This window comes from Fringilla coelebs (assembly GCF_963513975.1).
Source record: "Fringilla coelebs genome assembly, chromosome: Z".
NCBI lineage: Eukaryota > Metazoa > Chordata > Aves > Passeriformes > Fringillidae > Fringilla > Fringilla coelebs.
Genome location: NC_140031.1, coordinates 65,623,979 through 65,648,320, shown reverse-complemented (window position 1 = coordinate 65,648,320; position 24,342 = coordinate 65,623,979). Strand labels below are relative to the sequence as shown.

Here is a 24,342-nt window from a genome sequence, read left to right as displayed (position 1 = left end):
ATTAAGATTACCAAATTTTATTCTTCATCAGATTAAGTAATTTGAGGTTTTGTGTGTTAAAACAGGAAGGCTGCCTTCTTCTCCTTGGGTCTACTGAAGACTTCAGCACCAATGGACTCTGTATTATCCCTGCACTTTTAATCATATAATTTCATGTTTATACATGATACAAATACTACCATCAGAATACAAATACATCATCAGAAAGGCAAGAAGATAAATCAGATCTAAGCCAACCCTATTTCTGGGGAGTAGAGATACTCAGTGCTCTGCTTATTTTTAGCAAAAGATGGTGGGTAAATCTGAGCCAGCACGTTTTCATTCAATCTGTCCCTGGACACTAACAGATGGTGCTTCCTTGTGCCAACCACTAATGTACGTTACATTGGCACTCAGTGTCAGGACACAAAGCCTGCCAAGTTCCTGCTTAAATCTGCTGATGCCAGGAAATTTGATAATAAAGAGCTAGTCCAACAGCCAGACACAGTCCCAAGTTTTTAGTCTACCTCCAAAGCAGCACAGAAGCTGTACCTGTGCAGCAATGGTGTCAGCTGCTCTGCACCTTTGACTATCAGCAGAGCAAAGGAGGGTCCTGGACTGGGGAAAAAGGAGTCTTGAGACCAAGCAGGTATGTATATAAAGATGAAGGGAGAGCCATCTGTTTCAGGGTAATTAGCTGTGTGCTTAAATCTGGGCTTTTAGAAGCCTGACAACCAGGACCTTAATGCCCAAACAGTTGAACAAATGACAATTAATATAAATCGTTCTAAATATAAATATATGCATACATATGTGCATATATTACCTGGCAGAATGATTTGACTGTTTAGCATTTCTTGGTGCCCCTTGAGCACTGAACATACTAAATTCAGTCTCACGGATCTACTTCCCATGGCTACTAATCCTAAATAATAAGGTCACCTGCAAAAGAAAATTCCACAGAACTCCTCTGAGGCGCTCACTCTGTTTTACAAGTCCACTGTGTTTATTCTTTGAATACAAGCATCCAAAATTCTTCAGCTGTAAAATTCTTGTTCCTTTCCACCATGTGCCTCAGTGCCCAGGCTTCTTTCTTGGATTGCTCAAAGCTCGGTATCCACATCTTTTGGAGAGAAATCCAGCCAGGGTCTGATGATGAGAACCAGAATGCCTCTGGCTTGGGGCAGCTCAGATGATTAACCTGAGCCTCCCACCTCTGCGGCAGCCATCCCTGGCAATGAAGACAAATAAAAGGGGTTATTCAGGGACCCAGGCAAACAGAGAAGAAAAGTGCTATGCCATTAGTAAACTGTCAAATCATATCAGTTTCACTTTTCTTCCCACTGCAGGTTCTACCCATGTCCCTGTGGAAGGCCTCCCCCAAGTGTCTGGGACAAGATCAGTCATGCTGACAAGTCATGCATCTGAGTCTCAGATAAGATTTGGCTGCAAATGAGCAGCACCAGCCTACACAAAATGAAATTTCAAGACAAGGAGTTGTATTTTCATCATTATATTCTGTTTTCATCTTAAATTTGCACACACTTACTGAGATTCTTTTTCTAAGGGAAAAAAAACAAGCCATGAATCTGGCCAGGAGACTGAACCGGTATTCATAATTTTACTGATTAGAGAGCCAGAAAAGCAAGGGGAAGAAATATCTGTATCTATCTATTCTCCACCTTTCCATGGCTGCATTCCTAACTCAAAGAGAGAACATATGTCCAGATTTGCACCGGACACAAACAGAAAAGTCTGGTTAAGTGTAATGCTTGCCAGTTTGTAACTCTCATCACTTCAGCTCACCTTAATAACTTCAAAAGTTTTCTCCATCTCCCTTCTACTGGCTGACCATTAAATGTATTCCACAGATGGTGATCAGCTAAAGTATGGCTTCTCACAAACACACAACCTGGCTTAGAAACTGTTTCTAAGTTTGTGTTTAGTCACCAAATGTGCGCACAGACAATGGCATGTGAATGTACCCACACATACACAGAGCCTGACAGCGATAGAGCGTTTAAGACAGATCAGAAGATGGGGATCTCTAGTTCAGTTCCCTCTTCCAAACAGGTGTAACCATATTTAATTGCCTAGGGCAAAATTGAGTGTAGTCTTAAAACACCTCCAAGGAGAAAGATCCCACAACCTTTCTGGGCAAATGTTCCTCTCCAAACATTCCTCTCCAAATGTTCCAGGTCATCTGAAGAAGGTCAACATGTTAGGCTACTTTCTGCAACATGAAAAAAATCTCCTCCCTGAACAACTCAAGCCTTCAGCTGAAAATGACCACCAGCTCAGCGGTCAATGTCATGTGCTCACACACTGCACTTCAGCAGTGTGATAATAAACAGCTAGCCAGGGAGGAACACATGTTCTCAACACCCGTTTACATGAGGATGCACAACCCAATGGCAGTGGAATACCGTGGCTGTCAGCTAGCTGGAAATGTGGTAACCAAACTTCCTGGGACAAACCTGACCTAATGCCATTTTAAAGCCTCTCTGAGACACAAACACAAACTCACACATACCTTTTCTTTCCGTCTGATGTTCTCCCAGACTCTGTTACAAACCATGCACTCAAAGGTGTCAATGTAATTGTCCTGGGTGATATCTTGCACTCCCCACTTGCGTTCCTTCATTGTTCTAAGCAGTCTTGGGTTGGAAATGTCCCCTTTCAGTTTCCACTGCAAGTAGGACTCATATTCTTCATCATTTGAATCCAGTGTTTTGATAAAGCGGGCGAGATCACGAGGGTGTGAAAAACTGGACACCAGGATTGCGCTCTTGTTACTAGGAAGCCAGTCTACAATGCTGGGAGACCCAAAGTACACTGGCACTACTCCCAACTTCAGCGGCCGCCAGAGTTTTTCAGTGATGTAATCTTCACAGACAGCATTTTCAAAAGCAAGAATGAACTTGTACTGTGCCAGTATTTTTAAAAAGTTTCCATCATCCATGGCAGCTGGATTTCTGAGATGCTGAGGAAGATCTCTATTGTGCAAACATTCCCCATAAGAGTCTACTTCAATGTGGCACATCAGCTCACGCACATAGCTGTCCCGGTCAGAAGGGGGGTTGCAGTCAGACTGCACATACACAAGCGGTGCAAGCCTTTTCCTCAGGCTGTTTTTCATCTGCAGGGGGATCATGAACCTAAGTGACTTCAGGACCTCTACACCCTCAAGATACTGAGTGGTCAGTGGCAGGTGAGAGTGGCGGCTAAATGTTGCAGTGTGGTTGAATAAGGTGATGGCTGCTTCGTGGAAGAGTTTGTAGTTGTTTTTCGGTGACTCTTCATGGAAAAGGGCCCAGTCATGATATTCTTTACGAGGGAGAGGTAAACTGTCTATACTGAAGTCAGTACCTAGACAAAAGCAAACAGTGTTCATCCTGCTATCCTCTATCACGCAACACTAACTACAATGAAACAAAAGTCTAGATTTAAATTAGTATCAGTACTACAACCATCACATCTCTGACACTATAAGGCAGTTATTTCAAAGAATGCAATTAAGGCAAAGGCACAAGAGCATAATGACAGATAAAACTGAATTTCATAGCAGAAGAACCTAGAGAAGTGGGATTGGTAGTTAATATTAAATGGTTTCCTTTCATGTCATATTACTTTAAAGCCCTCTTATTTCAAAGGATCACTAGCAAGTCCCTATTTTAATGCGCTGAAATTAGACTAGTAAGATGTTTAATAATCCCCTGGTTCTCTAAACAGAGGAACAGATGGTATTTCCTCTGTGATGTGAGGAAAATAGTTACAGAAGAACTCAATTTGGTTCTAGTAATAAAGCAACTAAATGGATGATGCTGAAATCCTGGACAGGATTAAGGAGAAAAAATAATTACTTCAAGTTTTTAAAAGACATCGTACTGTAGAGACTTAGGAAACCAAACTATTAACTTTTCAAAGAGAAAATTAAGAGGTGATGTATGACAGCTGCCTACCAAATATATAAAGAAGTAGCTTCTGGCAGAAGACAGCTCCTCAAAGTAATGCCAATAGTAGAAGAAGAAGAATGTCTAAACTCTAAAAACAGTCAACTGCAGAAACTGGGAAAACTGTGGTCAAAGCCTTAGGACAAACCTAGATGACTTTTCTCAAAGGCTGGTCTGTACAAAACTAAGTTGAAAGTACTGGTTCATTAATGCACTGCTTGCTCTCCCTTCATAACTACTGCACTACATTCTTACGACCAGCCTTACTGCAGATTACATGCAAACTTGCCCCATTTCTGTCAAGATACTTCCTCACCATCCTAGAACTGTATCTGTTTTCTACTTAAGAAAAGGCACTGAACATACAAAACTTTTAGTTAATATTGTCAAACAAGAGAGGTTCAAAAACTGAAACTAACACTGAAGAGCTGGTTTAGAAAATAACACAAATTCTTATCTTCAGATAAACTACCATTTGTGGCAGCTTAACATTTGTGTAGCAATCTCCATGGAAGATTACATCTAGGACTATTGGGAATATAAGAGCTTCCCTCTTTCACCATAAGACAGAGATGCACATTCACAAGAAGCAGGGTCAAACAGCGGCCATATCTCTACAGTGAGCTATGGACCACAAACAACAGCAAAGCACCTCAACTCTTACCAGGAACTCTCCATCAGAAGACTGCACATGCCTTGCACTGTTGCATCACACAAAAAATTCCCACCCTGGGAAGGGATATCAGTGTTCCCATGCCAATTTAAATGTATATAACCCAGCATAATCTTTGTTTTGCAGGCCCCTATCCTCAATGAATAAAGACTGCAATCATCAGTCGCATCATGGACATCAAAATTGCAATGATCAAGAAACATCACTGGATCCATCAGAGGTGGTCTTTTTCCTCTTCACTATCTACTTCCTTTTATCCCTTCCTCCTCTTTTTCTCTTTCTTTCCCTTACATATTTTCTTCATGAGATTTTTATACTTTTATAGGAAAGAATCAGAATAGCCACATGCCTCCTTTCCATTGCAATTAAATTGTTTTGAAATAAATCTGGCTGATATATACACACCAGCCATCCAGAGTGGTTTCATTCTAATTCACCCAAGGAATCTACTAAAAGGACCCTGTTACCACGCCTCCGAGGTGTCTCTTAACACCATCTCACTCACACTTGTAACTTTTCACTCTCCATTCTACCCCTGACCTCAAACCACTGACGGCAAAAAGAAGGGGGTGCTAGCAAAAGTCTTACACAGAATACTGATCTAAGAATGAAGATATAAAGAAGATTTTAAAAAATGCCCAGTGGTGCTTGCAGCTATATGAGCCTGCCAAAATGACTCCAAGGACGACCTTATAAAACTAATATGAGACTTCATTACTGCAGCAGAGATAGAAGTTAGCTGTCAGTAATATAAAAATCTCCTATAGAGCAAGATCCTCCAGGAGCATCAGGTGGCGATGTTTAAGGCCACTAAACATCGACCTTCGGTCTTCTTCTCAGGTCCTCAGCACTAAAAGGATGAAAGGGTATGCCACTCAAGGAAAAATGCCATTTGCTTCTTCTGTTTTAGATGCGTTATCTTGTTTTTGATGAGCTATTTTGTGACAGAAGAAGGTGACGAAAACTGAAAGTTAATCAAATTCTCATGGAGAAACTAATAAAGTCTGTCTGGCTTTGAAAACCCTGTTTTAGGTGGTGCCAAGAGAAGTAACAGTGCATACCTACAATAACGAACTGCTGTGGATTGAAATCACAGCACTGCAGCTTGGTCTCTTAAAAGGGTGCTCCCTCCTTCAGGTAGTATTGCAGGGAAAGGGGGTGGAAACGCTGGCAAGAATAGAGAAAGACAAAAAGGAAACACATAAAACTAACCAAACTAGGGGACAGTTAAGTCAGGCAAAGAGAAACATAAAGAAAAATGCACTATAAAATCACAGAATCTCAGAATCATTTATGTTGGAAAAGACCTCCAAGATTGTCAAGTCCAACCTTTGACCAAACACCACATTGTAAACTGTACCATGGCACTTTAATTCCATGACCAGTTGTTTCTTGAACAACCCCAGGGATGGTGACTCCACTATCACCCTGGGCAATCCATTCCAATGTTTAACAACCTTTTCCATGAAAAAAATTCTCCTGATGTCCAACTGGAATGTCCTGTTGGTTCAGCTTGAGGCTGTGTCCTCTCATCCTGTCACTGAGTGCCTGGGAGAGGAGGCCAACCCTCACCTGGCTACAGCCTCTTGTCAGGGAATTGTCAAAGAGTGATAAGGTTACCCCTGCGCCTCATTTTCTCCAGGCTGAACAGCCCCAGCTCCCTCAGCCATCCTCACTGGACTTCTTCTCCAGACCCTTCCCCGGCTTTGATGCCCTTCTCTGAGCATGCTCCAGCACCTCAATGTCTTTCTTGAAATAAGGGGACCAAAACCGGACACAGTACAGAAAAGAGCGCATAGGAATGACTGAATTTAATACAACATTTAATCAGTCTCAGTCCAACAAGAAGACAAAAAGGATTAAAGGGAAGATAACATGAGCATGGCCCCTACTCCATGAGATGAAGAAAATAAGGAAGCATATGATGGAATAGAAGAAAGCACCACAAGACCAGAATTATGACCAATTTCCCTTCCTAACTAATTATTTGGAAATCTCAGATATGCAGAAGAGAAATATATATGCTGCGAAGAGAAGTTATGCATTTTAGAAGGCATCTTCCATTCAGAAGTCATACTCCAAGAACTCAGTGCTCCAGTACAGAGCAGCTGGACATCCTTCTCTCATAGGAACAACACCCCTGAGGCCCTGACAGATCCAGCTCATGCTGACTCAGTCACATTGGCAGCTCACACTAAATACCACATTCTATGAATTATGTGACACTGAAAAGGTGGAGTCAGGAATCTCTCCCAAAAGCAGAGACAAAGTCTAGCAAGGGGATGCCACATTTCATTTCAAAACAAAAGACAGTGACACTTGACAAAGTTATCACCTACACTGAGGGGCTCCCCAGGCCAGGACAGTGAGTTGGGACAAGATACAGAAAACTGGTGTTCCTAACAAAGTAGTTGTGCTGGGAAACATCTACACCATGTATTTTTGCACAGTACTTTTCTTAATCTTTCGATAATTCTTCTCTTGACTAGCTTACTGATCAAGTACTAGGGAAATTATTGCATTTTCTTTGGAAGGTGACACTGTGCTCTGATCCAGCCTTAGCATGGAAATACAGATATTCAAATTTTCACTCAGCAGGCTCTTTAGAGAGAAAATCTGTAAAAGTAAAATATACCTTTTTGCAGACTCACAGCTCACTGCATCATGGCAGGGGGGAGAGAGGGAGAGAAAGAAAGAATGAAAGAAAAACTCTCCGTTTTGGCATTGTAAGATCATTTACTGTGGTTTAAAAATAAGTAACAATTTTGCATATTTTGACACTTGTCTTTACAAAGTTCATAGCCAGCATCACCATTAAAAGAAAAAAAAAAGCTACAGGGAGAGTCTTACGCCCAGCATAAATTGTCTTTTAAAAATGTCAGAGTAAACTATGTCCAGAAGCCTGCTAAAAATGAAGAGTAACAATCCTTCTAATACTGAAAAAGACAAACGAAACTACTACCAGAGACCAAAATCACAACACTTTACAGCCTTCCTGTGATGCAATCCAGCTTTCTTTGTCTTTAATTGGGTCAGCTTCTCATTCCTTTGCTGTTATTCCTTTGCTTTCATGATTAACCACCATACTATCTGACAAAGCTGACCTACTTGGAGATCTAAAAAGATCAGTGATGAAAAGTTTCATCATTGCTAACAACACATCTTAAGGCCCTTCTTTCCTATATTTCCAGTTCACCTGTATTCAGATTGAGCAAATGAGATTCATTATCCAGATTTATTTTATTTCCAGACAAAACAGCTGAACATACCAGTCAGAGAAAAGCATTTTAATTGATTTTTCCACCTAAAACTTAGGTTTTCTTTCAAAAACACCTGCAGGGGGGAAAAGAACAAAGTTGATGAAGTAAGGTCTACTTTTAAATGATGCATCTTTCATGCTCTGTAGACTCACTTTACAGTGTATGCAATGGGAAGTCCAGAGCAGCTCAGAAGGTTGCACAAACTACTGCTCCCTGTATGGAATCAATAGGTTTCTTTCACTACATTCCATTTAGAGTCTGCTAGTAATTTCTTGGCACACGAAGCAGGGGAGTTGCACTGTTACCAGAGAATGCATTTTTAGACAAAAGACTTGCACAAGTGCAACAAAGGCCTTGCAGAGCGTCTGCTGGGGGTGACAAGCCAGAAACTGGAAAAAGTTGGCTTGATCTCAGACTGCCTTTAAATGCTTTGGCAATGACATGAAATTGTCTTTTCTTCCATGAACAGGGAGTACATGTGATTGGAAAACATCACGAGACAAGGCATCAGTCATACTAGGTGTACACGGTCACTTCTCAGTACTTTTACAGAGCACTTGTAATGGTATTCAGCACCAGGCAAAGTTTAACCCAATGAGCTGCATAAATTTCCTGTTCTAAATCATTGCCACCCAGAATATTTAATCCCCATGGGGAAAGAACTAAGCAGGAGGAAAAGCTACTTCTTTAAAAACAAATAGATACTTACCATAGAACAGAAATGCTCTTGTCATCTGATTGTGCTGGTAGGTCTTGTTTATAGTAAAGAAGCAAACATCCTCTCCACACTGACTGAATCTCCCTGTCTCTCCAGTCAGGGGAGACCACCAGAGCAGGACAGGATAGTGGCTTACATCAAACTCTGTCTTGAAGCTGCTGTGAAGTTCCTGCTTTTTAAACTGAAAAGCATGTCTCTCCCCAGGCTTTAACAGGCTGCTGTGTAAACTGGAGATTACTGACACCTTATTCTCTGAATTGCCCAGTTCGGTGATAACCTTCAGGGAAATAAACATACATATCACAACACGTCACTGTCATTAGCCAGGACATCTACTTGAAAACCAGAATTTAACTATCAAGCACTAAGTTAAGTTTCTGTCAGTCAAATTGGATGCATTTCACTGACTGCAGACATCAGGTCATCTCATGTCAGAACACCAAAAGCTTTAATTTAAAATTGTAAGAAGGCAGGAAATACATTTCTGTACTGAAATATGGTCACATCATGTGTGACTTAACAACACAACTTATGCTTTCTCCCTGGAAAATGCATAGGGCAGAAAACAGCCCTTCAGTAGCCAGGTTTCTTCTGAAAATTAGTTGTTAAAAAACCCATTAGGTTTTCCATGGGTCCAACCTTGTCCCCCAGCCTAACAAGTTCAAACATGTGCAAAGAGGAGGCAATGCTGGATAGAGGCAAGACAACATAGCATGGTATGTTGCAACATTGCTGAGAAACTCCTCCAGGAGCTAAGGACGTATACAAGAAAGGTATTCTCTGGGTTATGTCACTTCCAGAGTCAGCTATCACCACAAGGCCAATGCTGCTAATTCCTGGTAATTCCTGGTGAAGCACAGACTAGCATGGAAAATGTCTATCACCTCTGTCATCTGACAGAATTGTGTCCTGCTTTGACAGCAATCTCACACATACCCCACCCCCTTGCCCCTGTACCTGGAGTGTCAGCACAAGGAAAAAGGCAGCTGCAAAGCAGAAGCAAGATGCCCAAAGTATCTTCCTCCTCATTCTAATCATACTGCACTACCAGGCCTGCCAGAGCAGTTACATCTAGGCATTAGGAAGGTCAGCTTGTTCAAAGTCTTCACTCTTTGCTGCTGGGCTTTCCCACTTTATCCTTATTGCTCTTCATGGTGACTGCTGCTGAAAAAGAGTAGAGCATCAACACAGACAGCTCCTTCAAAGCTCAGTGGTTAGTTCCATGTCTACCCATAGCCTTCTGTAGGTGACAGAGACACATTTTCAGCAAGGTATCCAGAAAGCAGCCTGCACAAGACAGCACTCTTGCGCACAAAGCCCCAGGCATCTACTCTCCCTGTAGACATCCTGGACATCCTCTCATCCTTGTAGTCAGCCTAAGGAATGCTGATGGCACTGGCTCAGCACAGTGCAAGGGCCACTGCTTTCATGAGTTTCAGATGTCAAGCTGTGCTGCTTTTCAGCAGACTCACAAGTAGGGAAGCAACAAAAGGTTTTTCTTCCCTGGGCAATCTCTGAAAATGCTCCTGGAAAGGCACAACTACCTGGCCTTGGACTTACTACACTCCAGTCTTCTGCAACTTCTCTTCACAAACATAAAGAAAATTCATGGAATATGCTCTATGTATAGAGAAAGTAACCACACAATACACACACAAACTCTGTACACACCTAAACTTAGTTAAATTTAAAATGTGTCCCTTTCTGAGTAATCTGCACCTGTGGTGGTCTGCCTCTCTTCAAATAACTTTCCCTTCCCCAACGTTTTTTTTTGGCTTTCAGAGAACCTTACTGTTTTCTTGCATGATGGATGTTTCTGCATAAAAATCTCAACTCTTGGCAATAGGAGAAGTTGTAAAATTCCAGCCACATCATGAAAAATAAAAATAAAGGATGGTAGAAAGAGAGGACTGTAGCACTCCATACAGAGATGTAAAGTTTGAAAATGTGGGTGTTCTGAAAACTCAGAGATATGACAATAAAATTTATGCTGGTTTTCCTGCCAGCTTTCCCCCCATCTTAATCCCAATCACAAAGTTCTAAAGCCCTGACAAAGAGAGATGGGTCCCAAACCTACCGCCTGCTGTAGTACTATCATGGTGGTGCTGACAGCTAGAGGATAAAAATTCTTCTTTTTCCCACTGACACAGGAGTTCATCCCATTCCCTCAAACATCAGAAAGGCCTCTTTAGCAAAAGATGACATGAAACCCTGCTGTGCAATTCTGCTCTGCACAGGCCAGCTGCTTTTGAAGGTCTGTGTGGGTGTGAAAGTGCATGGCTGCCAGTTAAGCGCTTTTCAGATCAGGCAGGATTTTCCATAAAGCCTCTGCACCTTCTGTGCCTCCTGCACTACAGCCAAAAAGCAGTACCAGGAGGGGAAGGGGATGAATTCTACCCACTGCTGTGTTGGCACACCTGGAGCTGGACAGTATTTTTAACACTGTATATCTTACCAGGCCAGTGCATGGCAAAAAGCAAGATTCTGATGATCCACTGAATACCGGCCTAACCCCCGCCCTGGTAAAAGTAGCAGGAATTGTCATATTTTCAGGTTCTAGAGGGGGAACTGACCACAGCATGGGTGTACTCCACCTATTAACCCAGGGTACCACTGAGCCATGCCTTCATTTTTGCATCTGCGGTGCCCAACATGCAATACTTCTGCCCAGCACTGCGGTGTGTACTTGGACTGGGCCAGACAAGGCTCTGTCCCGTCCCAGCACCACTGGCAAGGATGACCTTCCAACGCTTTCCCACCTCTGTCAGGCTGAGCGGAGGCCCTCAGGACTTGAGGGAAAAGGATAAATCACCACGCCAGGCTGCCCTGCGGGAGCAGCAGCTCCCTGCAAAGCCTTCCAAACTTCCTGCCAGCTCTCCCCGCCGCCTCTCCTTCCAGCCCTGTGTCGCCGCAATTCTATGGGCTCAGCATCCCAGCCGGGGGTTTTCCTGCTCTCCGAAACGCTGCCCCTTCCGTTCCCGAGGCTCTGCGCATCCCGCAGCCCCGGCCCTGCTCCCGCCGTGGGTCGGGCATCCTCCGGCCGGGGGCCCGCCGCCGTACTCACCCCGAGAAACTCGCTCCCGCCTCACCGCCGCCGTCCCCGGGTGGCCGGGTCTGAGGGGGTTTGGGGTGTTTTGCTGCTTTTTTTTAACTTTCAGCTACTGCACCCACTTGGAGCGCGGAGGGGCGGCGGGCGCGGGGCGGGGGCGGTGCGGTGCGGTGCGCGCCTCCCTCCGCCCAGCCGCGGGGGCGGGGAAGGGGTCGGCTCTGCCCCGGGTCCCCGAGGCCTGCACAGGGAACGCGGAGCACTACTCGCCGTGAGAGCGCCATCACTTCCACCCCACCCGACTGGTCTTCTGCAAACCCTCACTGCAAGACCTCACCCAGTTCCCAAAAATAAATCCGCCCCTGACACTGATTCCTATAGCTGTTTGCATAATAGCGCGCTTTGCGGTTTTGTGGTTTTTTTTTTTTTAACAGTGCTGGTGCTATCCTTACGGAGACTTTACCTTGACTGCATGAGGCCAGCGGGCAGTCAGAAAGAGAAATGCGTCACGGCAGCTGGGAAGCCCCGAGGCGCTGGGAGTGCCGGCCCGCGCTCGCAAGGGGACGCGTCCCTAGTCCCCCTGGCGCGGAGCTGCGGCAGGCGTCCCGCAGCTGAGACGCTGCCTTGCTTCCAGCCTTGCCGAGGCATCCCTGCCGGGCCGTGTGTACCAACCAGGGAACGGTCCTGTCTGCCCGCTCGGGGCTTCCTGAAGCTGGAAAACATTTTGTGCACTTCCTACTCTTTGTAGATGTTTACTCCAAAAGCCTGGTTCTGTAAGGTCAGCTCAGTACTTACCCACCAGTTACAGACTTAGGAACCATCCATTCTTGTTTATGTCATTCGTATATTGCATACATACACATTTGTATTAACACAGAAATACCTGATACCTATACGCTTCTCCATAGGTACTTATATTTATACAGAAACACTTGAAAGTATCTCGTTTCTAACCCAGACATGGCAGGACCTGAGGGAGTGGAGGGAGGCAGAATTCCAGAGGAGGCAGAGGGTACACTTGCACCTCAATGAAATGCATGACTGATAAAAACTGTAGAAACGTTATGCACACAGCTCATCTCCTTACTCTGGGTGTGTAATGCTGGCAGCCTTCCTGAGAGGACCAGAAGGGCACCCAGGAGGCAATCTGAATCCAGCTCTCTGCAGCAGTGTCCATGAGACCCTAGCCATGCTGGCTCTGCTCCCTTTCCACTACAGCTATTCTTGCCAGTAGCTCTTTTGGAGCAACACCCACCTCTTATTGCACATACTGCACCAGAGAGCTCTGATTTCTCTCTGAGCTATCAGTCTCCTCCTAAGATGAAAACTAGAAACTGACACTCCAACGCTGGGATATACAGATTTACTTATACTCCAGTCTTTGTTTAGTGATCAATCCCAGCTCTTGTCTCATTTGTTGCTTCCCCCCAAAAGGTTTTAGCTGTTGGAGTCATATTTTTAAGTAGAAGCTTTCAGGCTGGGTTTTAATATTATCTTTGAAGTTGAATATTACCTTGAAGTGTTTACAGATATTCGACCTGAACATGAAGGATCTCAACTCATTTTTAGTCATGAGCAATGCAGCAAGAGTCTCCAAGTATTATTTTGCAAAGCAGATTCACACAAAAGCAGAATCCTGCTTTTGCAGGCCTAATTCAGAGTACCTAGAGCATGTGAGGACTGAGGTTAGCATGGCACAATGAGAGTGTAGTTCAGTAAATTAAATTGAGTGGCTGGAAATGGATCAGAGACCTGGTATGTTTTATGGAAGGGCTTCCTGTGATCCCACTGCATTTTTATCTAGTCCATAATCTTAAGTTACATTCCTGCCTTTCACATTTCTTCAGCTGGCAGACTCCTAAATTGCTCTCATGAGGACAAAACTTAATTGTAAAATGCTTCAGCTTCCTTCAACAAGCTTGACTTTTCTCAGTTACTGTCCCTCAAACCTTTTGAAGCAATCCACAGACGCAATAGCCCCCACTTTCAGACTGAAAATACAGAACTGAGTCCTGAGGACAGTCCTGAGGGATAGCTGTATGATCTGCTGTCCTTTCCATGCCATATGCAAGCTGTTCTCGGACCAGCTCAATCCAGCGGCTGGCATCAGAGAGAATCACTTTTGTTTCTTGTCCTGTTATGCCACTCTGAGGAAATAAGCTCTTATTGCAGGATCTGGTTTGTCTGTAATCCATGTTAAATAGCTGGTAAACACGATACCAGCATAAGTAGTGGCAGGGCCAAATCTCACGTAGGAATTCTGGATGAAAATTACCAAAAAACCACAACTGTTGTTCAAATAGCAGAGCTAATAAATCAGATTTCTTAAGGATCTGCATTTCGTGGTGCCCCCTGTACATGGAGAGCTGTTGGTATCTAACAAACTTGCAATGCAACTTGTCTTTCAACGGGTCAGGAACAACAGCTTTTCTTTCTGCTCTGTCTCTTGCAAACAGGATTTACTGCGTTTGAGGTTTCTCTCATTCATATGTACAAATCTCCTCTGATCTGTTTTTAATACACTTTGTTTCTTCTTATGCCCCTCTTTGTTCTTCCTCTCTTTTTTTTTTCTTATTCTGCACTTTAGAACATTTTTCTTTCTCTTAGGTCCTGCTGGGTATCCTCTCCATCTCTAGATATGCCCATTCCCTTTCTGTTGTACTCATACTCCTGTTATTCAAATTAGACTTTCAGTAGATTTCTCTGGGTTTTATCCTCCATTACATTAGTATAGTCTATATTACTGCAACACCCAGAAGCAGCAACCACACTATGCACTCCAAAGAGTCATTGTACGAACATCCTGGAAGGAACAAATTAAGTCCTCAGAATAAAACAGGGTGGAAGAAAAGGCAGGAAGACAAGGAAAGCACAGAAGTGACTTCCCAAAGGAGACAGAGCTGCTCATTGACACAAGAACCACCTGTGGGCCTGATTCTTCCTTGTCCTGGATCTTGTGTCTGAATTTGCAGCTGTGCATTTATACTCCCTCATTGTCACTGTGGCACCATATTCTTTCCATAAAATCACTGTAAAACACGTGAAACACACAGCAGCTCAAAATTAAAGACTTTAACAATTTCCACCACATATGGAATGACTTCCCACCTCCCTGAGAATGCAGTACAGATGCAGATGTATGCACAGCCCTTGCTACTGCACATGCTCCACCTTTCATTCTCTCCATGCTAATGCATCTCAAAATGCTCCAGATTACAAACCCTACACTGCATCAGCTGCTCTCTCTAATGACTGTCCTCAGCTACTTTGTCCTGCTGACCAACAGCACATCAGGAGATCACAGAAACATTTAGGTTGGAAAAGACCTCTGAGATCATCCATCTTGTCAGCTAGACCATGGCCCAGTCTACCCTGGCTAGTCCTTATCAATGTCTAATCACCTTTTCTGGGAAGAATTCTTCCTGACGTCTGCCCTGAACCTCTCCTGCTTCAGTATGAGACTGTCCTGTCACTGCCTGGGAGAAAAGGCTGATTCCCACCTAGCTACAGCCTCCTTTCAGGTAGTTGAAGAGCGATAAGGTCACCCCTGAGCCTCCTTTTCTCCAGGCTAAACACCCCCAGCTCCTGCTGGGTCTGCTGCCTTCTCCAATTTCTCCTACTCGTCAAAGGCCGTTGTTTCAAAACCTTCTCCAGTTTCACCTTTTGCAGCGGCCAAAATCCTCTGCCTTGTCCTGTCAGATTGTCTGAGCCTAAGATGGCGCCAGGCGCTGTTTTCCCTCCCCGGAGTGAACTCTCCGTCAGGAAGCCCGGCGGGCGCTTCCCTGGCGGACGGAAGGCAGGCAGGCAGGGGGCGGGAGGGCGCCTTCCCGGGACGCGCCACACGCGCCCTCCGCGCCAGGGGCGGCGCTGTCGAGCCGCGCCGCCGCTCTGCCCCCGCCTTTGTGGTGCAGCCGGGTCCCGGAAGCGGCGGTGGAGCGATGGCGGCGGACGGGAGGGCGGCGGCGGTGGAGCTGCAGCCGCAGCCAGAGGGGGACGTGGAGGGCGGCAGTAGCGAGCCGGAGGGTGGCTTCGGGCAGCTGCTGGAGGAGGAGGAGGACGGGGAAGATGCCGGCTACGTGCTGTACAGGTACGGCTGCGGCGGCGGGGGCCGGGCCAAACCGGACCCTCGCGTCGCGTCACGGCACCGGGTGGGTGGCGCGGAGTGGCGGAGCTGGGGCCGGAGGAACGGGGAGCTTCTGGGAGGTGTAGGGACACCTTTCACTAGATCGGGTTGCTCAAGGCTTTATCCAGCATGGCTTTGAACACTGCCAGAGCTAGTGCATACGCAGCGTCTCTGGGCAGCCTGGTCCAGTGTTTCACCACCTTTACAGTAAAAGAATTTCTTCCTAATGTCTAACCTAAATTTTCCCTCTCTCAGTTTGTACCCATTACTCCTTGTCCCATCATGACAGTTTGTGACGGAAAATCCCTCTTCCAGCCTCCTTATAGAGCCGCTTTAGATACTTGAAGGCTGCTCTGAGGTCTTCACATGGCCTTCTCTTCTCTAGGCTGCACAGCCCCAGCTTTTTCAGTTTGTCTTTGTAAGGGTGGTCCAGTCCTCTTTTCAACATCGTAGCCCTGCTCTGCTTCCATGCTCTTCTTATGCTGGGGACACCTTTATGTGCTGGTCTGTGTTACAGACAGTAGTCGTGTAGCTAAAATAGTAGGGACTGTTCAGAGTGAGGATGTGTTACTGGACACAGGTTCGTGCATGTCATGGTTTGAGTAGCATTTTGTGCTTTTTAGAAGCATTGAAAACACAAAAATATGTATTTACAGGGACAGGAAGGAATGGGCTGATATTGAACCTGTTCCTCAAAATGATGGGCCAAATCCTGTTGTTCAGATCATCTACAGTGAAAAATGTAAGTCTTAAATATATTCTACCCTTAACCATTGTTGAAACAGGACTTCATGTTTCGGATAACATTTTCTGTAGTGATACTGTGAAGAATTTAATTCATTGTGTTACGGTGCTTGTGTGTGGCATTTTCACCAAGCATCTTTGAAACTGAATTTTCACCTGAGGTGTTAATAGCCAAGGTTCCCCTTCAGAATCCTATGGCTTAAGAGGTAATACAGCAGACAGTGTGGTTCATGTCACAAGGCATTTCCAGCCCACAAGTGGAAGCAAAACATGAAGTTCTTGCAGCTGGTGAAGTAGTGTAAGTAAGTAGCACAGACCTTTCATGATTGCTCTGACTATTATTCTGATGGTGTGCTTCTAACATACTTGTGCAGCTCTGTGGTGTGCTAATATCCTGCACAGGTCTCAGTGGAAAATGTTTTCAGATCGATAGGTATGATTCGTGTTACAGAAATGTATTTAGAGCACAGAAAATAGGAAGCAATTTCAAAGGATTATTAACCTTACCCCCTATTCAGGCCATTGGCTAAGATGTTATTCTCTATTTAGTCCGAGATGTCTATGATTACTTCCGGGCTGTTCTGCAGCGGGATGAGAGAAGTGAAAGAGCTTTCAAGTTAACAGCAGATGCCATTGAGTTAAATGCTGCAAACTACACAGTATGGTACGTAGTAATCTTGGGATTATTTCTGTGCTCATTCGACTGCCTACCTTTTAAGTCTTTAATGTTTTGTTCATTGAATTAGGGCATGCCTAGTTGAATTTACACAGAGGAGTAGCTTTCCAGTGAGCCTCCAAAGAAAGCCTTTGTTCAGTATTTCCCATGCCTCATTTCGCATCAGTGGTTTTCATTCATTTGGCTCTAAGGATATTATCAGTGAAGGTCAGGGTTAGCCACAAAAAGGACTATGCTGTTTAAAATTGTCCATGGCAAAATGCTGAAGATGCCCTCAGTTGACTTTGAGAAGAGGCATAAAAACATGACAGCAAATAATTTATGTACTTACTACTAATAATAAACTACTAATACTTTGTGTGTTTTAAAACATCTGTCAAGTTAGGTAATAAATAAACAGTGAATTTCTGATATTCAGAGTAGGGCCTTTTACTTACAAGCTAACAAGTACCTCTTGTACATCTTTATTGCACTAATTTCTGTAAAATCAGAAAGTTTGTATTGTTTCAAGCACAGAAGTCTTAGTTTCTGTGACAGAAAACTATCATGGGTACAGGTTAACTTGAATATGATTGTTACAATCTTAGATATTACTGTTGCAACCAGTCATAATCTAGTTCTCTGCTGTTCAATAATTGAATGCCCTTTAACAGAACTAGATATGTGGTTAAGGATTTTGCATTAGTTTTAGCTTTTTGCACTGTTTTTAGCTCAGTATCATTTACAAGAACTGTGAACAGAGGTGATTCCATGTTTTTCTCTGTGAATTTTAGAAAAGTCCTTTTGCAGTGTTCAAATGCTTGACTTTTATATAGGCATTTCCGGAGAGTCCTCCTGCAGTCTTTGGGAAAGGATCTCCATGAGGAACTTAAGTACATTACAGCTATCATTGAAGATCAGCCAAAGAACTACCAAGTCTGGTAAAATCACGCTTTCTTTTCTGTTCTTAATATTTTTGCAGATAATATTTGTTTTGTAAATTGTCCAGTTGTGGTGGTGGAGTTACATGGAGTTGCGTCATGTCAAAGCTCCTTTCAGATATTTGTTCTAAGCATACAATTATGACATGCTAGGCAGGTGTTTTTTTCTTGTTAATTTCAATTTGTAGACTGCTAAAATAAGTCTGACAGGTAAAAAAAAAACAAACAAAACAATCTTGTGAAGAGGCAACCAAGAAGACACATAGAAATTCATATTTTTTCTTTTGTTGTGTTTTGGAGTTTGCCTGTCTGTTGTTGGTTTTTTTTCCAAAATTAATGGAAATAGGCAAAAAAGCAGTATTGTTATTGCTAGAGAAATTATGTAGCAGTAGAAAATTCTACTCTGCTGAAGACTTTGACCATGAGTATGGAACTGTGTTGTTTGACACTATGGTCAAAGAGAACATTACTTGTCTAAAATGAGATGATTGGCCATTGTGTATGTGTGGTTAGTATTTTTTATAATATAAATATGCATCATGCATTTCTCAGAGCCAAGTGAAATGTTCTGGTATGCTTAATTTGAAGTATTTAACTAGTGTTTTTTTTCCTAAGTGGTGCACTTGCTATAAGCTGCTGTTATATGGAACACACACTCACCAAAAAAATTTAGACTTTGTTCCTCTTGTCATTAGGCATCACAGACGAGTGCTGGTTGAGTGGCTGCAGGATCCATCCCGAGAGCTTGAGTTCATAGCTGACATTCTTAACCAAGATGCCAAAAATTACCATGCCTGGCAACACAGACAGTGGGTTATTCAGGTATTGTATCTGCAGGACTCTTGATCCTTTAAATAACCTGCATTTTAAATGTGTGGCAGAGGTTAGCTATAAACTTGCCTTTTAGGAAATGAGTTCAAAGAATTGGATTGTTGTCTACTTACTGCTGTGTGTATGAATTTAATGATGTGCTAATACTGCTGTGTGCCACTGAGTAGTGTAGCATGTTCCTAGTTCACCTGTACTCTTTTTTTAAACTTTGTTGATTTCTTCAAAAAAGGCTCTATGTGATGTTCAGGCAACTTCAGAACAAGAATGTATTTTAAAAAAATTAAAACTTTTGATTGTGATACTCTCTCTTTCTTCCCTTTCTGTAGGAGTTCAAATTATGGGACAATGAACTGGACTACGTGGACCAGCTTTTGAGAGAAGATGTGAGAAACAACTCTGTTTGGAACCAACGGCACTTTGTCATTTTCAACACCACTGGCTATGATGACCCAGCAGTCCTAGACAGAGAAGTCCGGTTAGTAATGCTATTCAGGCTCATATTAAACAGTCCATTACATGAAAGCAAAGGAATACTTTCACAGTCCCCATGGGCTTTGTTCCCTGACTTTTATTAACTTCTGGGACTAACATTCACAGTTGGCAGATCAAGTGTCAGACTGAAGCAAGCTCTGCTTATCCTGGGCAAGTTGCTATCATGATTTGGTTTTCCTGGCCTGCTGTTTATTGTGCAAACAAAACTTTGGGGTTTATGGTGAACTAGTTACAGTAGGACAACCTACAGAAGATCTGTGACCCTGCTGTGCTGTTCATTAGTATTCTACTCCTAGAAAGCTTGTAAAGAAGCACTTTTCAGCTCTGATCCCTGGAGCACCTGCCCTTTTCCTGCTTCCCTGACCTTGGAGTCTGCAACAAATAAGACTGTGCAACCACCTTTGTTTTTTCTCTTAAATATATTACCATGAAGGCGTTACTATAATTGCTAATAGGCCCAGCCTTGGCCAATGGCATAGCCATCCTTGGAGCCACCAGGGACTGGTTCTGATGGATATGGAAGAAGCTTCTGGCAGCTTCTCACAGAAGCCACCCCTGTTCCCAGCCTCCACTACCAAAAAACAGGCCATGCAAACCCAATACAGTAACATGGATTGTAGAAAGGTGAGTTAGTTTTTTTGAGGAATTTGATGGAAAAAGAAAGCTTTCAGGAGTATGTGGTTGGCACAAAGAAAACTGCCTCTGTGAGATGGCTTGTTTCCAGGAAAAACAGTTTTGTGCTCACTGTTTCTAGGTTGCATGTTTGTAACTGAAAACAAACTGGGTTTCTAGAGATATTTTACTACCCATGGTGGTAAGAGAAGTCTCTTCATACAGTTTTCACATCTCAGACTGATGATTAGGGTTGATGGTTATGAGAAGACACTTGTCTTCTCATAAAAGTGAAGAAGCAATTAAGGTACTGCGATTTTTATAGAGTTATTTTTCAGAAGAAAGACTGAATCTCTGAATCCTTTGGTACATTATTCATAGAGGATCCCAGCCCTCACCATCTTCCATGGTTGTCTTTGCAACCTTCTGGAAGTTTTGCTTCTCTTCCAGTTTATGACCTTCCTGTAGATCAGTGAATCTGAACCATTTCCATGACTTAGAATTTGATATCTTCAACTTTTTATCTCCAGAGTTTAGATTGGACATCCTCTCCTGATCTTCTCAAGATAATTGGGTGCCATTTTAAGAACCAGACTGGCTAAGATTAAAATTTCCCAGATGTCATTATAGAACTGCTGGTTGGTTTATAAACTCGTTCTTTGTCATAGTGACTGCAGAATCTTTAAAAACAGTTACAGTTGTGGGTATTTGTTTTAGTACTCCTGATATATCAGATACTCCTCTATCTGCAGCCTCTGAAAATCATCAGAATGCCTGGTTATGCTGGGAAAAGCCAGAAGATAAATCTGCTTTGTGTAGATGAAATGTGACTTTGTGGCTGTATTGGAGGTGCCTTTTATTGCTTTGCTTTTACAGCAGTTGCCTCACTGTTGCTTGCACAGAAATTATGCAGAAGGCTGTGTGAGCTGTCTCAAGCTCTGCCTTTCTGTGGGTTTGCTTGAGTGCAGCCTGATGAAAAAAAGTTATGCAAATAGGTACCAAACATACCACTTATAGCCATATTAACAGAGCTCAGTTACTCTGGCTGTTTTCAGCCCCTTGCCATTTCGGAGCGTCAAGATATAAGTTACTCCTTTAGCATACTAGGAGAGTGTATTATGTTGTTTTCTCTGTGTTTTTGCTAATAATTTTGAGAACTGATTCATTATTATAAATTCCAGCAAATTGAACACTTAAAACAGAGTGTCTGCCTCTTTGAGACTCCTGATGATTATATTGTGAGCGATTTTTTATCTACCCAGGTGAGATGATCTGCAACAAGAGTGACATATAGGCTAGAGATATGCATTTGGAAGTTTCTGAGCACTTTCAGGTAATTTCTAACTGCATTGTTATCAGTTGCATTCATGACCTGTTACTTTTTTCTTGCAGGTACACTCTTGAGATGATCACAGCAGTGCCACATAATGAGAGTGCTTGGAACTACTTAAAAGGGTGAGGTGTATTTCTCCATGAGGCAAAGAATCTTTAGAAGGTGTCTGGTGCCTACTTCTTAATTAAAAAGAATTATTTTCTTTTTGTCCTAATGTAGTGTGCTTAAGCAGGCAGGCAAATACTGTCACAAAGGGTTATTATATTCTAACCTAATTTCTCTGTAACTTTTCACTAAGCTTCTGGCCCTGTAGTTCTTGTGGAAGGACTACAAATACTTCTCATGCTTTTAAAAACTTGACCTGTAATATTACTGTGTTAAAAAGCATAGATAGGAAATAACTAACATGCTTTCAGTCTAATTCCTGTGCAGTTGAACAAAAACTACCAGCTTACTACAACGTGAGGCTATACTGGTGCTGCATGTTGCTTACTTTCTGACTTATTTGAGTTTGCAGCCTGATTTCAAACCTAATCTACAAGTAAAGGAATCATAACAAAAATGCGATTATTCACACCAGATTTCCCATCATTATGTGTCAAGCCTATTAACCTCTCTTCTAGGATTCTACAGGATCGTGGTCTTTCTAAATATCCAAATCTGCTGGAGGAACTATTGAATTTACAGCCCAGTCACAGTTCACCCTATCTGATTGCCTTTCTTGTGGACATATATGAGGATATGCTAGAAAACCAGTGCGATAACAAGGAAGAAACACTGAACAAGGCATTGGAGGTACATTTTGAAAGTTTGGTTTTTCTTCTCAGGGATGCTGCCTATTCCTGTCTGGTTTTATAGCTTGACAAAATGAGATTGATTTTCATAAATAGAACAGATTAGTTGTTAATCATGAGAAGTCCATGAAGAGTTTAGCACAAAAGCCAGACAATCACAAGGATCTCATGAATTTAAATAATAACTAGCCAGTTATTAAATTATTCTTAAATTTTCTTCATGTGGTGGTGAAGGAAGGTCTCTAATACTACCTGCAGAAGAAAGATGTTTGAACAATTGAGGAGTTTTCAATGTTTACTTTTTAGCATTAACTCACTCTCTTCTCTGTAGGTTAATGAATTTTTCTCAGAATATCCATGTCCTAACAACCTCAGTTGAGCTCCCTTGGCTCTTTTTAGCTCTTTCTAAGAAAGCTGACAGAATTAGCTTATGGCCAGCAGGCACTGGGGTAAGAAATGTCAGGCACTGCTTCCTACAGAGCATAAATTACTTCTGGCAATGTTGTGTATCTCCCAGAGTTTCATACTTGGCTATTCTTGGTGCAGTTTGTAGTGTAGTTTTTACGAGAACACTTTTCCATTCACTGTGGGACTGACTGGAACTTGATGTTATTAGATCTGCAGTTTCACCTGGAGTCTTTGTGTTCCAACATTGTTCTTTCTCAGCACTTTTCCATTGTTGTGTTCCAGCACCAGATTGTAACCAAGTGCATTTGACCCCTTTATACTATTTCACTGATTTTGACTTCTCTATTTAGACATCAAAGCTCTTAATTTATTAACTCCATTTCACTGAGTAAGGCAATGTCATCTGCATAATAAAATGGAGTGTACTAAAATATTTGTAGTGTTCAGACTGTGTAAAATTTACATAGCTTGTCCTGTCAGTAGTATTGATTTCTGCTGTGCTGCTTATCCAGATCAAATTTTTTTAAAAAACCCAAACATGTAGAAGTATCTTCACCAACTCTTAATGTTGCATGAGAGAGGGTTACTGACTTGCATGGAGAACCGTTTTAGGACAGTCTGCTAAGGAAAAAAATAGAAATAAAAGATCTCCTGTCAGCCCATCAGGAGTAGTGCAGATTCAAGAGCAGGATGATCTTCAAGTGTTTGGATTTAAATGGTTTATAGCCTGTCGGATGACTAAAAGATGTTTGAGGTTCTCAGGAAGTATAGTGTGCTCTACTACAGGGTGCATTAGGCTGGCATGGATGATGAGTGGTTGGCATGGAAATGAGTCAAAGGGAACTCCTACAACTGAAATGGGCCTGGAGGCCCATTTTTGTGCAGTATCAGATTGGTTGGCTACCAACTGGGGTTGTCATCAGTTTGATGTCATTAAACATGTTACAAATCCCATGAATAAAACAAATGTTGCAGAGGAACATATTTCTAACACTATCTGAAATACATGTTGTATGCATTTTATAATTAAGGATTCTCTAAGCTTTTTGGTTTAATACTCCAGTCTCTCATTTTTCTTTCATAGTTGTGTGAAATTCTGGCTAAAGAAAAAGACACCATCCGAAAAGAGTACTGGAGATACATTGGAAGGTCCCTTAAGAGCAAGCACAGTTCAGGCACTGAGCAGAGCAGCACACTGACGGATAAAGAGCAGTAACTGAAGATGAGAGAAAACAGTGTTAAGCTCTCAAGCTGTTCTAAAGCTATACTAAGTAGGGTCATCAACAAGTTCGAAGTCCATTTGTAAGTATTGCAGTGGAAGGGGAATGCAGACTGCTGTGTAGTCCTGAGTTGCTGCTGCTCCTGTTGATGGCTCTAGCTGCAGTCAAGAAATGTATTAAGGCTTAATTATTGAAATCTACCAGGTAAAGGTTTTAATTCCTAACTAAAAATACATAAACGTATACCTATTACATTGACAGTGCTCAGTTAATAGTGGGCCTTGATCTTAGAGGTTTTTGCAACAAAAGTTACTCCACAACTCTGTGAAGCACTAAAACCATGTCTCATGTCGTGGCTTACTCACTGTCTCATGAGTTTGCTGCAGTAGTGACTGCAGGTAACTTAACTATAGGGGATATAGAGTAACCTGATTAGTGCAAGTAGGCACTTCAGCTGTCGCCTTACGTGGGAGCAGCTGTGTGACACTGTCAGCCTATGCTGTTGTATGCAACTAACACCAAGTGTAATTTTGTAATAAAAATAGATCACTTAGAGCATT

General features: G+C 42.7%; 2 protein-coding genes across 2 annotated transcripts; one reads left to right on the top strand and one right to left on the bottom strand.

Annotated features, from left to right (window-relative positions):
- Positions 1 to 237: 237 nt before the first annotated feature.
- Positions 238 to 11,758, bottom strand: FUT10 (fucosyltransferase 10). Its single transcript, XM_084224592.1, has 5 exons — positions 11,648 to 11,758; positions 9,541 to 9,744; positions 8,575 to 8,860; positions 2,513 to 3,348; positions 238 to 1,210 (listed from the first exon to the last, which is right to left on the bottom strand). Exons 2-5 carry the CDS (start codon positions 9,619 to 9,621, stop codon positions 986 to 988), a joined length of 1,428 nt encoding a protein of 475 aa, XP_084080718.1. The 5' UTR covers positions 9,622 to 9,744; positions 11,648 to 11,758; the 3' UTR covers positions 238 to 985.
- Positions 11,759 to 15,563: 3,805 nt separating this feature from the next.
- FNTA (farnesyltransferase, CAAX box, subunit alpha) lies at positions 15,564 to 24,342 on the top strand. Its single transcript, XM_084225027.1, has 9 exons — positions 15,564 to 15,716; positions 16,409 to 16,494; positions 17,046 to 17,160; positions 17,988 to 18,092; positions 18,788 to 18,914; positions 19,250 to 19,398; positions 21,420 to 21,482; positions 21,984 to 22,155; positions 23,647 to 24,342. Exons 1-9 carry the CDS (start codon positions 15,568 to 15,570, stop codon positions 23,776 to 23,778), a joined length of 1,098 nt encoding a protein of 365 aa, XP_084081153.1. The 5' UTR covers positions 15,564 to 15,567; the 3' UTR covers positions 23,779 to 24,342.